This window comes from Cyanistes caeruleus, chromosome 3 (genome assembly GCF_971803275.1).
Source record: "Cyanistes caeruleus chromosome 3, bCyaCae1.hap1.1, whole genome shotgun sequence".
Lineage (NCBI taxonomy): Eukaryota > Metazoa > Chordata > Aves > Passeriformes > Paridae > Cyanistes > Cyanistes caeruleus.
In genome coordinates, this window is record NC_141703.1 from 23,698,269 (window position 1) to 23,716,799 (window position 18,531).

An 18,531-nucleotide genomic window follows, 5' to 3' on the forward strand; every position below is an offset into this window, starting at 1 on the left:
GTTGAAGACAATGCTGCAATGTCTTATCTATTGGGATAAGTATTATAATGTTGTGCAAAAATAATTTGGTATCTTTGAAGACTTAAGTAATAAAATTGGCTTGAAATTTCATTGTACAAATACAGGGTCATGCTCTGAGCAAAAGACATTTCTGTGGAATCAGCTGGATTCACACATCAGCTGGAAATTCAGAAAAAGACCTCAGAACTTTAGTCAATTTTAAGACAGTTGCATGCTGTAAACATGTTACTGCAGGTAGGGAAAAACAAATTATTGGATTTTTTAAAAGGAAGATGTTGACAAGAGAAAGGGAAGAGTGGTTTTGCTACTGTCCAAGTATGATAGCCTGCAGTCAGCCATCTACAGCCATGTTCAAGAATGGGAAATTGTACTAAGGAAACCTGCAAGGATAAGCATGGGAGTAAAAAGCTTATCTTAAGAGAAGGGAGTAAAAACTATGTTATACTTAAAAAAATCGAAACAGAGAGTTTGTAAAAATTTCTTTAAATATATCCCGATAGAGCAAGAGGTAAGCAAAAGCTTTAAGGCCAGAAGTTACTACTAGCATGAAAGCAAATGATTGCAAAGGTGTCCAACAATAAACTTAAGACAGAAATTAAACTAAGCTTATGTTAGGAGACATATGTTGGAAAGCAGCATTCCATGCAGGAGTAATAGGGATTAAAAAACCCCAAACCTGAAGCCTAATTTGCTTTAAAATTGATCCTAAAGTTGTGAATGAGATTGTGTTATGTGTTACCTTCATTACCAAAGTGATGCTACAGGAGATCCATTCTATTATTGTATTTCCACATGACAGCTGTTCAGAGGGCTGTGTGAATATAATTATCCTGATTGTGTTCTTAAGACAATAAAGTAACATCCAGAGGATATTAAAAACATAATATTGCGAACAATAAATAACAAGTGAAGTTATTTACTTTGCTGCCTGTCAGACTGTGCTAAATTTCTATAGCCCAAAAACAGACAGGAGAAAATTTCATGGAAGAGCACAGTTTAGAAAGAGAAGTTAAGTACTGGGCAAACGTACCATTTTTCAAGCACTTGAAATATTTCACTTTGTTTTTAATACACTTTCCAGATATCCAAAAGCAAAATATATAATGACCAAAGATCATGAAATCAAAGGATAAAAAAATAGTTGTTTTTTTTTTCTGTTTTGTTTTTTTTTTTCATAAGAAACGAAGCCTGAAGGCCGCAAAATCTAGATGTTTAGTATCAGGAAGTAAGTTGAGAATGGAATTTAGATCAGTAATTAATTGTGTGACACAGAAGTATTTATCCTTTAAAAAAAAAAAACCCTGGATTTTCAGTGGGAAGAAGGATGTTTTATTATTTTTTTTTAAATGTTAGTAAATTCTGTTTCCAAAGGGCTGACATCAGGGAAAATGGACATTTCCTAGCCAAATTTCAGTAAAAGTGTGTGTTTAATTGGTTTATGGGATTGGAAAGTCAGTATAATTTAGTAATCACAACAAATAATGCATTTCTTTCATTTACATTTATATATCTTTGTGAGCAATATTTCCAACAGTGACAGATTTTGACATCAAGTATTGAAGAAAACTTGAATTTAGAACCAGACCTTGAATCACCATATCATTAGGATTTAAGCCAATTTTTTTTAAAAAATGAAGTATTCATCCCAATTTTTCTCATTAAAAATATAATTAAAAATTGTACCATTAATGAATAAAAGAAAAATTATTTTATTATATTATTTAATATATTATTTATTTGTGTGAGAACTGTCCCTGAATGCTGAAAAAAAATCCCCAAACCACTCAAACCAACAGCCTACTCTCTCAGTCTATGGCATTTTGTGTGTTTTCATTTCTGAAATACTGGAATGAAATATCGCTTTGGCACAGTTTGCAATGCATAATTTAAAAGGGCTTGGGGGTCTGAACCTGTGAAAAAATAACCATCAAATGAACCTCCATGAATTCTTGAATTTCTGAGTGAGCTAGTAGGGAAAATGCAGCACTGATACAATCTATCAAAAGTTCAAGGACAACTTACCTCGCTATGCCACCATAAAGATTGATGTGTAAAGTCATTGGAAAGAAAACTGCTGCAGGAAAACCTGGCTTACATACTGAAAGCAGATGGTTTAGGTAAATTGTAGCAATGCAGGGTTAGTGGGGCTAATAAATGAGGTGACATGAAGGTCATTAAAAGACTCACGTTCGCACATGTGTTTGAAGACTTTTCAGTTAGAATTGGAAAGGTGGAGAAAAAGCATTAACTTTCCAAATCTAGAATAATTGGTGTGGACTATGTGTGGAAAAAGTAGGTAATTCAGTTCAGGGTAGAACAATATAAAATAATGAGACTGGGTTGGATAGTGAAGTGTAGGAGTTAAAGCCATGAAAAGAAAAATAGTGGAAAGTTGGATGTATTTTATTTTTTCTGTTTTGATAATGAGCTTGAGGAAGATGTGGTTACTGCCTGCAAGGATGAAAGGCTTAAAAGATGTTGGAAAATATATAAAAGCTGGCTTATGAAAGCACAGGAGAAAACTAGCCTTTATATTATTTCTGAATAACCTCTGTATCTTCAACTATTTGAAGTTGAAGCTTATTAAATCAGACTTGTCTTCAATTTCAAATGACTCCCATTAGAAACTACGATATATTGTGAATTTTTAAAACATAGTAAATAATATTTTTTCAAGTGTTAAGTAATGGAAGGTATTCGTTGAATTAAAGTGAATACTGCAAAATTACTGACTTGCATTTATTGGGAAGAAGGATGTTCCTTAAAATTATGACAGTACTGGAAGGTGTAAAAATTCATTTTCTGGGATGAAGACGAGAGAATGGTAAGGTAATGATTAGGGACAATGGTTTCTTGTCAAGGTGATAGGCAGCTGATAGATTAATGCCTATTACTTCATCATTGACTGCTAAGATTACACTCTTTGAGCCATGAGGAAAAAAAAAATTGTCCAATGAAACACATAGATAAATCCTTGATGGATGGCCTAGCATTCTGTCTTTAAAGTATTTATTTCAATTTTGTGTAAAATTTCATCACTTTTCTAATATATATATATTAATCCACAGAGACCAATTATTGCAAATAGACCTAGAGTCTTATGTTTAGTTAATGTATAAATGTCAGCTGTGGTTATACTTGTATTGCTAGGATTTATAAGCATATGTTTTTCCTTTCATATAATCGATTTCAAAATTTGGCATGGAGTGTATACTTCCCCCACAGCTCTATTAGGGACCAACTTTCTGCTGTCCCACACATCAAGTTACTACTGACTATGACTGGAAGATTTTCTTGTCTACTGTACTTTATTCATTACCCAAGAACAGGGAAATAATAGAGTTTTCTGCTTTTCTTGCGAGTTCTCTAATTATATGCTGATGTTCTGAGAAGCCAGTTTTGTATTAAGGTGACTGGCATACTAAACTCCCTAAATAGAATTGGTATTTCATGGGATGATTTGTTTGTAGAAGATGTAGATTTAATTACTAACCAGCAAGACAGCATCACCCAGAGTGCAGATTAAGCTACTGTACAGTCCCTTCCCAATACACTTGGGAACACCTTGATGTTATCAATCAATACAATGAATCTGTCTCAGAACAAAAATGCAAATTAACTGAGTTAAAATAGCAGTTTTATTTTCTTACTTCCTTGCATGATACATTTATCTTTGCAGAAACAATACGCTGTACACAGCTATCATTTCTTGCATGCTGGTTAATCTCTTGCTTTTTACACCAGAGTCATGTAGTACAGATTGTCTTTTTACTGTGTGTGTCTATACATTTACATGGGCTCTGACTTTTTTCTCTGTGTTAATAAAATGGTAAGGTCTGATGTTATACCTGAAGTAGTGCTATTTATTTGTATGTCATTTCAAGTGTATTTAATTTGCACACATACACACACATATGTATACACACTATGCACACGTGTGTGTGTGTGTGTGTGTGTAATCTCAAAATGGACTGGAGAATGAAAATCAAAACAGTCAGCATCTGTTTTTCAGAAGTTACATAAACACACAGACATGTATCTGACAGTGTGCACAGACAGGAAGAGAAGAAGAGAAGATGGCTTCCCAAACCATGGAGATTGAGGAGAAGACCTTCATGCTAAACAGGGCCTTGAGGTTTGCCTCTACTTAGACTTTCTACATTTGTGTTATTTACACTGAACCTATAAACTACAAGCTCTTCAAAAAACAACTTTCCATCTTTAACAAGCCATCAAAATCAACTTCCTTTCTTTGCAGCCATATGTTTCTTTTGTTTGTTCTGCCCTCATCTGTGGTGGGCCAAGGGTGGAAACTCTTTCAAGTGAAGCTCCTAGGCAGAACTTTCTCCTGCAGTTTTGTTTGGCATGTATAAACATATATATAGATGTGTGTGTGTATGTGACTACTTCCCCATGTATATGCATGTATATATATATATATATATATATATATATATACATACAAGCACATAGAACTTTGTAAGGAAACATATTAGTAAACCTTTAACCTCAATGTCTTATATTTTATTTATACTTATCAGTACAGTCGTGGACCATCAGAGGATGCTTCTTATCTCCATTTTGCCTACAATAAAGCTATGCCTTACTAACTGTCCAATTTTGTGTACAAGTGACTGTTCTTGCTAACCCCAGGGAGTGATCTTTTTAATTCCTAAAGTATGAGATTTGTTTGACCTTATGTAATTACAGTCTTGCTTAATGGTTATAGAGTAACTGTTAACTCTAACTGTGGTGTCAGATTAAAAGACTTTTTGACAGACAATTCCAAAGGCTCAGTCCCTGCTGTGTGAAGGAGAATTTCTTTCTGTTCTAAAAATAAAAGGCAATAATTTCAAAAAGTGACCTTTTGTTGGAGCATTATGTAAGTATGTAAGACAGGGACTGATCATTTTTCTGTGTGCCTGTCATAATTTTTAACAATTACAATTAAAATAAAATTAGAAGAAAGTGTCCTTCTATACTGTTATCAGAGGCATTCAGTGCTCAAATAATTTCATTTTTTTTCCATAAGCTCTGCTACTGATGGGAAGTTTGCAAGTCCCATGTGCAGAAACAGATGGGGAAATTTTAGTCTTTAGTCATCAATGCTCTTTGAAGTTTCCTTTCTAATTTCCTTTTCTTGCCAAATAATTTGAGAGCTGGCAATATCAAGTCAAATACCCCTCCTTCTGTACTTCAACTACCCTTTTTTTGACCTCATTCTGATCTTTTGGATTTTTGCTGCAGTGTCTTAATAATAGAACATAATGAGAATGCTATTCTAGGCAAAGAGAACTTGTTTTTTGTCATATATAACATACAAGTTTAGTTTTCTTCAGTCCTTTAGTCTATGTCCACTTTCAATAAAAATACAAAATTTCAGTGAGAAAATATATTCTGAATTTTTTTCATGCATTCAGATAAAATGGTTTTAAAATAGTTGAAAGTATTATTTTAATAACTTACTATAATTTATTTGTGTGACATTCAAAGAGGTACATCCAATTCATGTAATTATTTAAAATAAAATTATTTTTTTGCATACTAAGATAAAAGGAGGGTCTTCATCATCTTGGAGCCCTTCTGATACCCTGATGCCTCCTCATCTTTTTGTCTCTGAGAAGCCCTCACTGAAAATGTGCAACACATATTTTGCCTCCATAAAGTAGGAAAGTAAGAAACACAGTTGTTGTTTTCCTTTTTGTCATACTTGGCTTTGGAGATGAAAAATCATAGATATATATATTTTTCATTAGCTGCTCTCTAATGTAACACCTCTTTTTTTTTAGTGGAAGGAGAATCTTTGGCAGGTAGAATATTGAAATATTGATATTGTATTAAGACAAGTGCATATCTAAAAGAAAAATGTGTTCCTGTAATTTCTGGTTGAATGAAGCATATGTGCAGAGACTGGAGAGCTGGGTGTTTAAACTCATAGCTATGTGGGAGCCCTAGAATTGAATGTTCTGCCCATGGGCTGTCACACCAGAAACTATAGATTCATTTGCCCCACACTGTGGCTAAGCACATCTAGCCAATAAAAGCAGGAGAAAAAATACTGTTATTGAGGCCTATTTCCTCACAGATATAAAACCAGCAGTGATTACATACAAAAACACAATGAGGCTGAAGCAATTAGTGTTCAAATTGTATGGCAAAATTTAGTCATGCATTTGAGGTAGAGATTTTCATGATTTTAAGAATGATCAGTTGAAGTTGTTGAAAAATTTTGTAATGAAGTATGGAATTTAAGATACAGAAATGGATTCAACAGAAATAATTCCATCCTTTCAATTTCTAGTCAAACTATTCTGTGTTTCCAGATATTTGTGTGGGAGAAGAGAGAAAATAAGAACAATTCCTTGAGGCAAAGCTAAGTCAAGGACATCAGACTATATTTAGCTTAGAAATTAAGACTTTAAATTCCAAGAATCCTTTGGTAGTGTGTACAAAGATTCAGAATATGAAGAACCACCAGGAAAGACAACTTACTGTCTGATTAAGATCCAAGTAGAAATCTGTATGCCTTTAGAATTAATTAAGTGCTCCCCAATCCTCATGGATGTTGTACTTTTAGAGCATGGAAATAATGGTAACTTGAGAAATTACTTTTTATTTGACTGCTTCTGAATATGTAGGTTTTAACTTTTTATTTCATAACAGCATGCTTAGTTGTATTTTACTTTGAAAGATGCTGTTGCAAACATGCTATACTTCTAGAGTGTTTTCAGGAGCGTTCAGTACTGGAACTGAGTGGGAATTTCTTTGCCTTTTTCATGCCTTCCAGCTGATGGGTGGAGTTTAAGTCCCCATGGTACACAAACAGATGGGAAAATGTTGGTCTTTCGTTTTCAGTCATCAGTGCTAATTCTTTTATCTTCTGCATGCATTTGTCAAACAGACTATGACTGTCAAGCAATCTGTAATATGTGCCATGACAGCCTTTTTTTTTTTTAACTCTACTGAAAATCTTTTCTATGATGTGACATTGCCTACATTCTATTAGTTTAAGTAGGAAAATGCTTTATTCATGAGCTAAATGATTGCCAAAATGGTAGTCATTTATTGGTCATTTATGGTAGTCATTCCATAGGTAGGAACTTTGATGATTTTAGAGTACTGTTTTTTTACTATTTTGTGAAGTAATTCAACAGCCAAGAAGTACATTTTCAAATATAATTGGGGATTTCTGTAGGCATCTTATATATATACAATGATATGATGTTTTTTCTGGACAGACACCGTATTGGCACATACTTCTATCCTTTCTTACCCAGTGTGTCACAGAGATACACACCTGGGACTTTTGGAACATTCTGATGTTCTTTATGCACTTTGACATGCACCCATAAATCTTAATTTCTAGACTGCAACAAGTAAGTCTGCTTTGCTGAACAGTTAAGTTGCATACTCAGATTTTGGTGCCCATTTCTGCAACATGGAACCCAGAAGTGCCATGAATCAAAGAACTTTTATCCACAGAGCAACTGAAATACTTTACTCACACAAGGATGAGTGAATATCAAGCTGCATTTATATGATCATTCCTTGACTGGTTTAACATGTACCTATGATGGAAATAAGTGAGTAGTAGTGGCATAACATAAATTCGTATTGATGGAAATGCATTTATTTTAGCGATTCTGTAAAAGTATTGGCATAAAATTTTCAGCACTGCATTATCCCCTGATTTCTTGAAAGTGTTTTTTTGGAGATATGTATTTTATTCTGTTCAGTTTATTTCATATGCCTGGAGGGCACTTATAAGGCTCTGAATTCAGCTTTGATTCTGTAGGCTGTGTTGTCACAGACATAAGGGATTGAGCTTTGTGTGTTTGTGTTTTTGTGATGTGGGTGGGATCAGGCATGTTGAAAATGAATTCAGACCTTTATTATAGCACAAGTTAAGCTCATCCAGATGGCAGACAGCTCCTACTCCGTGTGAAAGAATAGTTCTAGTAATGTGGCAGGCATGGGTTTATAGACAGTAGCAACTCTTACAAGTAGAAAGCCCTAAAATGGAACAAATATTGCAGACAGATGATCATCACAATCTTCCTTATGTGAGAGAGGTAAACTCCTGCTGCAGGTAACCATTGATTCAAGGTTATGAAGGAGTCCTGTAAATAGTGCACTGGGCCAGCCCAGTTTGCAGAACTGTGCTCTCTGCATGTCCATGTAAGAGGAAGTGAGAGACTTTTCTATTTGCATTAAGGGAGAATTTGTTTTCATGAGTACACCTTAACATGATGCCCTATTATGAAGGAAATCAGTTGAGCAGAAGGATTTGTTCCCTGCATTTTCTCTATAGCTACATAAGCCCAAGTAAGGCATGCATGAAACATTTGTTAGTGTACCTTACAGTTGTTACTTTGAATTGTGGTCCACAGATTTTAGTTCTGAATTTTTGTATATAGGTATGGAGTTTGGGTCCTTGTTCAGATTATTTTGCTAAGAGACACTCTGGACAGAAAGGAGGAAAATATTTTCGGTTTGGAAACTCCCGATTTAATGAGGCCCCTTGTTTGCATTTCTTCAGTGCTTTTAGTAGTTCTGGTTTCAATACATAAGAATTTATTGATGAAAACCTTGTATTTTGGAAATGTTATGCCTAGGTCTGGCATCCATTATGGTTGAGGGATGGTGGTATTTTGATGTGGAATTTAACTAACTGAAAGCAACTTAACTGCCCAAGAAAGGTGTAGTTTATTATTTGTAAAACATAATACTTTGAAGATCAAATCATCAGTGTGGAACAATTGAAATTCCCATTTAATAAAATATCAGGTGTGTCCCCCCTCAGACTGCTGTGGTGGAAATTTCCCTATAAAGAATGAAGAATGGGATTTTAATGGATTGCTTTTGTACTGGTGAAATCTCCACTTGCTTTTCTTCAAGATGTATGAAAGGAAGAAGGCTGCTAGGGGTAGCTGTGCAGCAGATATCCCTATTTGGAAAATGATTTTCTATCAGACACACTCTTGTCTTCCACAAGGGGAGTATGTTGTCTTTTCTTTTTTTCTTTTCATTTGGTGAGCTACATTAAGTGCCAATAAAGCCAAAGCTGAAGCTAAAGCAGCTTTGAGGTGACTGTACTGTTTGCCATGGGCTGTACTGAACTTACATATCTTTTTAGATAGCTTATAAATGTTTGTGATCCCCTTTCATTTTCTTGTCAAGCCCAGGGGGAAGAAGACTAAAAGTAAATATTTAGAAATAGTTATCCTTCATGGGTGACTTATAGTCCTGAATCAGCCTTTTTCATGGGCTTCTTTTGATGTTTTGTTGTGGAACAGGAATATTTTCTTTACTCTGCAGTGTGTAGATATTGCTCATCTATCTCACAAATATCTTAAGAATCTGTGGTGTCATGGGGAAGAGTCTTCCTTAAAGGTTTAGAAAAAAAGTTAAAATGAAAGTATTAAGACGGCAATCAGTGTTCTGAGAGACAATATTTAGATTTAGTTATATTTAGTAAAATAATTTCTAGATTGTTTTGTGCTCGCAAAGAGAACACAAAAGAGGTTACTCAGCTTACTTCTGTCAGTTTTCTTCTTATTAAACAAGAAAAACTCGGTTATGATGGCAGCAGGTAGAGGAACTGTCAGTGGAGGATCTGTAATTGTAATCACTAGAAACTTTTTTTCCCCCAGATCTTCTATGAGCTGCACTGTGATTTTTGTGAAATAATTTTCTGCCTACAGAAAATCTGTTGTTGAAATGAGTTGGAAGGAAGACATGGTTTTGAGCTGAGAGCAGCTGCTCAATCTCACTTAACCTTTTATTTTGTTGTCTGTGGTTTCCTAATGTGGTGAAGTCTTTAGAAGTCTTTAGCTTTTTTTTTTTTTTTTGAGCTTTGCCTTGAGAACTCTTCCTCATCTGTTCAGAATCATGAATTTGTGTAAAGTGGTATCCAGTGCTAATGACCTAAAACACAACACTGCATAAACCAACTTTATACCTTTTGATTTGTTAATGACTGAGATTCAAACAAGTCTAATAGGGCTTATTAGAAATATTACAAAGAGGAGTCGTCTAGATTTGTGGAATTTGGTATCTTCAATGAAAATTTATGCAAGTCATTGAGGTTAGAGAGCAGGATTGCATGGCACCATGGAGCCTGTGAGCATGTGGGATTTCTTGTATGTTTCCTTATTCTAAATAAATAGAGCTTTATATCCTGATTACATTTGCTTTCTTTTTAACTGTTTATGTACTAAGGGCTTTGGCAAGGATCTACAATTACAGCAGTAACTCTGGCACACGTGTGTGTGTGTAAACCTTGGATATCCTTCAACAAGCAAAACCTTTCCATGCAATTAATGTGAAAAAGTAGGTCAATAAAGGGGGAAAAACTAATCTACGCATGTCACAGGAATTGAAATGCCACAAATATTTTATGAAGAACTACATTTAATCTTGGTCTATGTCCATGGCATATAAAAATGACATTTTATAAAATGGTGTGGTTTGTAAATCATATGGTTATATTTTTAAAAAATACAAAAATGTGACTTGTCCAAGCTGGTAATGAAAAAGATACTAGCCTATCCTTGCAGGAAATTTGTGGACATAGATGAGAGAATACTATGTAAATGTTTCTACATTTATATGTTTATAAGTGTATACCGTTATATACATATGGAATGTGTGGAATTGAATAAAAATAGATTACTAATATAAGAATATAAGTAGGTATAAAAATGTCAGGTTTTGTGAAGGGGTTGGCAGGTAACTGCACAATTTGCACATAGCTAGCATATTATAGAACAATTGAACCATTGTAAGAACTGTGCAGAAGCCTCCTATTATGAGAAAATTTAGGTTGTTTTGTTTTTTTCCCCACAGCAACAGGTATATTATTATATTTTTCTGCCTCAGTTTTTTTTTTTTTTTTTTTTTTTTTTAAATATCCTCACATATTCCTCAGGGTCTACTGTATTTCTGATTGCCTTCATAAAACTTCATGAAGACAATGGTGGTAATCCTAGGTGACAGAGGCAATTGCTGGGTCATAGTTTCTGTATGAAAAATATTTCATAATGCACCTGGGACTTTCTACTATATGAATAAAACTAAATTACTTAGTTATTTCAAATATTTAAATAACCTGTGTGGCTCACAAGTTTGAGAGAATAATTTAAGGTATGCAAGAGAAGAAAGGATTTCAAGAATTTCAATGAATCATAGTCAGACTTTCAGGAATCTGCCCAATTTCCACCTAAAGCAGACTGAGGCTGACTAGGGTTCAGAAAGCAGTTCCACCAGGAAACCCTTCTGAGCACAATGTTTTCTGGGTGCAAAACCTGTGACATCCTAGCTGGGAGGGTAAGCAAGAGGTAGTAGTATCTAGGCAGAGAAATGCCCAAATCTCTCCCAAGTCCTTGGGGAACCTTGGTAAGTTAAGAGTCTTCAAACAATGCCTAAATCAGATTACACTGCTGTCCATATTGTTGTGATGGCATTGAGTTCCCAGACATACAACCCAGTGGTTAGAACTCTGTCCCAGAATATTGAAGACATCTGGAGAAGATCTAAGCCCACAGCTTTTCATATGGTTTTCACCTATCTAGATAAAGTTAGGCTGCCGATACAAAAAATATTGTGGATTTCAGAGAGACAGAAAGAAAGAAATAATTTTAAATCTTTAAATAAGGACACATTCCTCAGAATGGAGATTCCTGGGCTCTTGTTCTTTTTTTCAAGTAATGGTAGATGGATATATTCTACATTTGGGAATCATAAGTTGTATCACAACACTGGAAATAAGAAAGAGTAGAAAGGAATATTGGATGGAAAATAAGAAGTGCAGAAGGAAGTTGTAAGACTTTTTAAAAAATTAAATGCTTAATGAAAAAATTGCCCCCATGCATGATCAATTGATTTTTAGAATCAGTTAATTATTAAAAGAAGATTGAGAGGTTGATTTTATTGATTGCCTTTGAATTAATAGTATCACTAATTAGGTTTCCTAACTGTAGAATGTGAACTAAACTTAACTTTTAGCTTACCAGTGGGAATTTGGACACTGATCCATGGGATACAGCAACATAGTCTGAAGAGTTTGTGACTGCATTTATACTTGAGTGCCTCTCCCGGGGGCAAGGGGTATATATACTTAGATATATATGTCCCTATATAGCTTCTATAGGGACAGAGCACTGTTGAGGACTGTTGTCATGTGATGATAACATGAAGTTACTAGTTCTTGTATATTCTTGCAAATCAAAATTTCCTGTAGTGCTTAGACTTCAGAAGTTATTTGGTTCTTTCCCCATCTTCTGGAACATTATTTAGGGAGGAAGAGTTCCACTCCTACAGAACCCTGTAAAGCAAAAGCAGTATTCTTCCTTAATTAGCTCCAAGTTTAGCTGTACAAAGATGCAATCATGGGATAAGTTGCAGTGGGGATGTACAGTGTATCACGTACTCTGAACTGAATCTGAAGTTGTTCATCTCTCTTCCACTGAGTGGGAAGTCATCTTAAACTGCATCATGTTGGCAGAAAAATGTGGGTGTCCTCATAGATTGGTACTGTGGGACTGTGCACATCTAACCTGCCTTGGCTATATTGCTCCTGAGCTCTTTAGCTAATATTTAGGGTCACCGCTTTATGTGGAAATTAGCTATTCTACTCTGTTTTTCTGAAATGAAAACATTGAAAACATCAGAGATCCTACAGATAAGTAAACAGACAGAAATTAAAACAGAATTGAAAAATACAAAGTAGTGTGATCCTAATAAAAATTGAAGTATTTTGAATCATCATTACTGGAGCTAGAAAGGAAATCTTTTGTCCTTTCACTAGCCAAAGGTATTTTCTCTTTGGCAGCAGGCTCAGGTTTCTGATTATGTGGAGATACTGTGAAAATCTGGTTATGTCTACTCAGTTATTATTGATCACCAGAGTTCAATCTCTTTTGCTGTATCTACATATGGATGTCATTCTGCATAGCACAGATGCACTTGCATTTTGCATTTGGTGTATTTAACTAGGTGTCTTTAGGAACACTTTAAAATAATATATTTAAAGATGTTCCTTCTGTAGTCTTTCTAAAATAGAAAAAATTAATCATTGCAGACAATTATTTCAAAAATATTTTTGGTATATTTTGGATGTATTACATAAAATTCTGCAAAACATTTATCATTTTTATTGAGAAATGACTTGAGAATGAGGATGTGTTGAGAATAAATAAGCCAGTAACTTTTCACATACATTGAGCACCACATGCAGAATTCAAGCAGGTTCTATTGAAATGGAATAAATATGGAATAGCATTTAGAATATAAACAAGGTATGTATGTAAATTTATAAACTAATATCAGCAGCATGGGGGCAGTTTTCTTCATGTTTTCTTCAAGAGCTATGAACAGAAACCTAAGAACAAAGTAGGACTGTATTCAGTTAATCTGAATTATGTCTCTAGTCACATTTCTTATTGTGTGGCCTACAAGGTTGTATATGTTGTATATGTAATAGAGCACTCAAGTTCATTAGCACAGTCCTGGCCATCTGAATCTAAATAAGGTACAATATTGGTGGTGTTTGCCACCTGCAGTGTGCTCCACATGTCTGGTGGACCCCTGGTTAACAGTGCTCTGGTCCTGTTCAAGGTCTTCATTCCTGATGTGGGCAGTGAGACAGAGCACGCTCTCTGTAAGCTCACAGATGGTGCAGAGCTGGGAGGCAGGGATGATACACTGCATTAAAAATGCCTATTACCAATCCCATAAAATGTTTATTTTTAAAGCAAGATCCTACTTTTAGATGTGCACGATTGTACAGAGTTGTTTCTTTACTTAAATTCTGAGAACTTCTCCTACAGCTGCTGCCATAACTTTCACCAAACTTGAACAAAATGTTCTCAAGAAAGTAATTAATATAGAAGTACCCTATAAAAATTACTTGGAACTGAGTAATTCCATAGTGTCCTTCCTTCTGTGATATTACATCTTAGAAATTAATTAAAAGTGTGCTGCTGACCAAAGTAATTATCCTACTTTTCCTGAATTTGATATGTCAGAGGTCTTTTGGTTTCTTAACAAAGGAGAAAGTGTTCTTTTGACATTACCTTAAGATTATTTATAGGTAAAGCAGAATAGATACCTGCAAGATTCTGTGAGTTTTTGTTATATGCAAAGTAATGAGATAAAATTGTTTTGCTTCCACAATTCTACCTTCACCAGCTCATGGGTCAGTGAGTAGAAAGCAAAATAAAAATCATACTTCCTTGTAATGAAACAAGTGCAATAAGTAGTTGTTAAACCATCCCCTAAAGATACTATGATCTTCAGATACACCCTTGATTTGATTTCTTACCACCTTTTGATTTTATCTGGCAGGACAGACAGTAGAAATTTATTTTCATAGCACTATAATGAATGTAAGTTTTTACACTTTTAAGTCTCCTTCCATTCCTTGTCACTACGCATGAGAGTCAAATCCTCTAATCTAGTTTCATTTAAATATTCAGAAGGTATACATCTAATCTAAATTTGCTCTCTAGGCTCCCCTAACAGTCAGTGCAACAAGGTAAGACTAGAAGAAGGTGGTGTGCTTTGTAGGACAGGTTATTTTGCTGCATTGGATATGGTATAACAGGATGTAAGAGATGTTTGAGGCAGTTGAGGTGGGTCATTTTTGATGCCTTTCTGTCCCCCGGTCACTGAGTTGGAATCTCAGATCACCTCAGAGTAGCAATTGAGCTTCAAGTTTGATAACATAAAGCCTACATGAACTTGCTCATTTTTTGTGTCATATTTTGCTCTGAGCCAGGACCTGAGCCTATTGCAAGTTTTTCTTTGATACAATACTTACAGAGAAAGCTCCTGAAAAAAGCAGTCATGTCTTCTATTCGTAATTTCATATTACATTTGACCTCTGCTGCTGTGGTTTTAAGGCAGTCCTTGGCACTTCTCATTTTTATTAGCTAAACTTTTTATCATACAAGCTGTTAAGAAAAATAATTAAATTTACCTGAGGTTACACTTATTTCATAATTCCTTGCCATTAAAATCCATAGAGAGAACATTTGAACTTAATTAATGTTACAACCTCTTAAAGAGGATGCATGACAATTCAATAATAATTTAGCTTCTAATGATGTAACACTAGTAATGTAAGCTTCTGTGTCCACATGACATTTATGATATTCTCAAGGAAGAGAGCTTTCTTAATTAAAAAAAAAAAATTCTCTATAAATTCTTACATTAACAATATTTAACATAGAAAATACAAGTTTTCTTATCATGTTGGTGGTTTCTTTTCAAGCTTCTCATGAATCTGCTCATTTCACCCCTCACCCCCAAGGGCTTTTCTTAGTTGTCACTCATTTACATTGAATTTTGAATGAAAATAAAGAGAAATTTCAGCCTGGCTTCTTTTGAGACTACAGTTGAAATTATCAAGCTCACTGTCATTGTCTCCAGCTGGTGACAAATGGCAATTTTATTTAGCAATGGATGGTTCTCTTTGAGGTTCGATTGATGGATGAGGCCTTAAGAGGCCAGGCCAGCTGACGAGGTTAGCCAGACCAGCTGTCTGCCCATCCCTACTGCAGGGGTGTCTGTGCTGCTTTTGAACCACTGCTGGTTACTGGTGGAGTGTTTTAAGGCAGACTGTAGTCAATGACAGCTGACTTTAAAGTGTTGTGCTGCAAATGGTGGTGGCTCCAGAACTCACGAATGAGCAATGCAGACATCTGTGTAGCAAAGCCAGACTGGACTGCTAGTGTAGCAACAGTGTCAGCTGTCTCAAACAAAGCCAGCTTTTTTAACATTCATGAGTCCTTCATTTTGTCTTTGCTTTTTTATGTGTTTGGTTTTGTTTCAGGTTATAATCAGCCTGCTGTCTAAGAACCCCAGCTTTGAAAAGTTTTTGAATGGGATTGTGTAAGAACCCAAGTTGCGTTTTGAGATTTCAGTACAAAAATCTAAAGTGCTTTTAATTCTTGTCTGTAGGCTGGAGCAAATGTGCTTCTGCAAGATGTTAATGGAAATATTGCCCTTGATTATGCTGTAGAAGGGACTGAATCCAGCAGCATCCTTCTGATGTACTTGGAAGAAAATGGTAAGTCAGCTCTTCAGCTTTTGGAAAGCATTATTGAATGTCATAAAAATGATAAGGATGTGTATTGATCTGATGTAAGTCACACCAGAGCCAATTGAACTATATTAGTTTAGGGATGAAGGGAAGGAAGGTGATTTGGAACCATAAACGTTTTCAGTGTGTTTAAATTGGAACAACTAATGAAGGTTAAATGGGTGTTGTCATTGTCAAAACTGCTTTTGACCTTTTGTATGGAGGTGTTAGAATGTAAATTCAAAGTAGAAAAACCGAAGTGGTACAGAAGCTTTTAAAACAACTAATTTGATTTTCAAGGACTAGGTTTCACATTTTGTTTAATTTCCAATCTATAGTCTCAGAGAATATTGTTTTGAAGTGACAGGCTGCTAAATAAATAAATCTTTGCAAATAATTTGAATGAAAATGCATATGATACTTCATCCCTCATTCACAAATATTAGTATTGGTTTAGTTTTTTTGTTTTTTTTTTTTTAATTTTGAAAATTCTGTATCTAGGATTGTATTATGAATTATGCTTAATATGTTCTTGATGACAGGACTTGTACTGAAAAGCTAGGTTTGTTGCTCATCAGTTCTAAATTTAGGCAAGAATTCCAAAGCAAGATTTCTAGCATTGCTTTTGACTGTGAGAGGTTGTCTTAACATTGTATGTGGCTCATCTTAACACTGAGGAAAAGGCATTAAGAAAATATGATGAAGTATAATGTAAAGAAGTGTATTTTCAACACTGGCTTCATATAAGGATTTTTTTTAATATAAACTAAGTTAGTTTATATTTTGTTAATGAACACTTGAGGAAAGCGTCAAGGAAATCACAGTGTCAGGTGCTATACTGCACACATCCAGTGTATTACATGTTCTAATGTTTTGCTTTCTCAGTCCTGGCAGTGTCTTTATAGTTCTGATTTTGGATTTTTCTAATGGCAAAGCAGCCATTAGCTTCTAAAATTTTTATTGCCTTGAAAAACACAGATATTTGTTGTCTAATGATTCGTATTTGTCCTGGTTTAGGTCAAATTTGGGAGAGAACCTCTGAATGGGTCCCCCCAGAAAGCAAATTCAAGCAGCCCCTCTCCCAGCTGGGTCAGGAAGAAATTTCCTTGGAGAAAAGAGGAAAAAACTGTATATTTAGCAGAAATTGAATAATATTAAACAATAAAACCTCTCCCTGTTCGATGAGATGGCAAATCCAGGAAGAAAAGTCCTTTTCATGTGGTGTAGCTCGGCTCGCTCAGGTTCTTATCAGTCCCTCTGGTGTTGGACAGTGCCGAGGCCCAGGCCCCGGTGGGCCCCAGGCGGGAGCTCCCGGGGTTTGGCTGGGTGTTCAGTCCAGAGCAGGTCTGAACAGATCCAGGAAAAAGGGAAACAAACAGTCTGGGGAAGTTCTCTGCCTCAGCGAGATAAAAACTAACTAAAAGCAAAAGAGAAGCTCTGTCCTGCAGTCTGTCCATGCTGCAGACAGCACAGTCCAGGAGCGGGATGAGGGGGAGTCAGGGCTCTTTCTCAACACAAACTGCGGCTCCTTCTTCCTCCACCTTGGCTCTCAGAGACATCTTAAACCTGCAGAATTTAATATGTAATATAAACAGAACAAGTGATTTGGGATACAAATATCATAAAGTCACCTGTCCTGGGACATAATGTAAAAGGGTGATTTTTTTTCACTATTTGCCCTGCTTTATTCTAAACCTGATTAAGCACCTTCCATAACCATTGTTTTGATTAATAACAGCTTTATATTTTAAGGCAAATCTTTTGAGTCATTAATGGCATTTAGAACAATCAAAATTTAAATGACTGCCAGTGTATTCTCTGTTTCTGGAGTTCTGTTGTAGAACTGTGTCAGTGAAACTCCGATCATGGCATATGATCCTTGTTTCCTCCTTTTCCATTAGGCTGTTTTAAATATTTAATACTTTGTAAAATGCAATACTTTGAAAAATTATTTTTTTACTTGATATTTAGTTTATAGTGGATTGCAAAAGTCAGCTATAAACTAAAAATTACTGACAGATAGTTCTTGGTTCTGTATTTTACAAGTCACAGTTACATTCATTGTAATTCATTTCCAAAGAAAGAGTTGTTCTTTTGTCCTCCAAGACCTCAGGCTTCAGTTTTCAGTAGGATAACTGTGCGTTCCGAAAACATCAGCCTTGTTGTTGAATCTGAAAAAAGAATATTTGGACATTTGCTTTTTTTATTTTTTATCATATCATACACATCTCAAAGCAAGTTCAGTAGCTTTCTTTTCTGTTGTGTTGTGAAAGTTCCATGCAGTAGCACATCATTACTTAAGCAAAAGAAAACCATCTGTTGTGTTTTTATTTTTTGAAGAATGATTATATTTAAATAACATATCTACCCAAAGGTACAGATGGTATTCCTTTTTTTACTGTGACACAGGTACAGGAGAAAAAAAT

General features: G+C 35.1%; 1 protein-coding gene across 7 annotated transcripts in view; it reads left to right on the forward strand.

Moving 5' to 3' along the window:
* The window catches only part of MYO16 (myosin XVI), a 367,619-nt gene that overhangs the window by 134,491 nt on the left and 214,597 nt on the right, over positions 1–18,531 (forward strand). For all 7 annotated transcript variants that reach the window (XM_086880163.1, XM_086880162.1, XM_086880164.1 and 4 more), the window contains one exon: positions 15,985–16,093. In XM_086880163.1, coding sequence (XP_086736289.1) covers positions 15,985–16,093 — 109 coding nt within the window. The remainder of the gene's footprint in view (positions 1–15,984; positions 16,094–18,531) is intronic.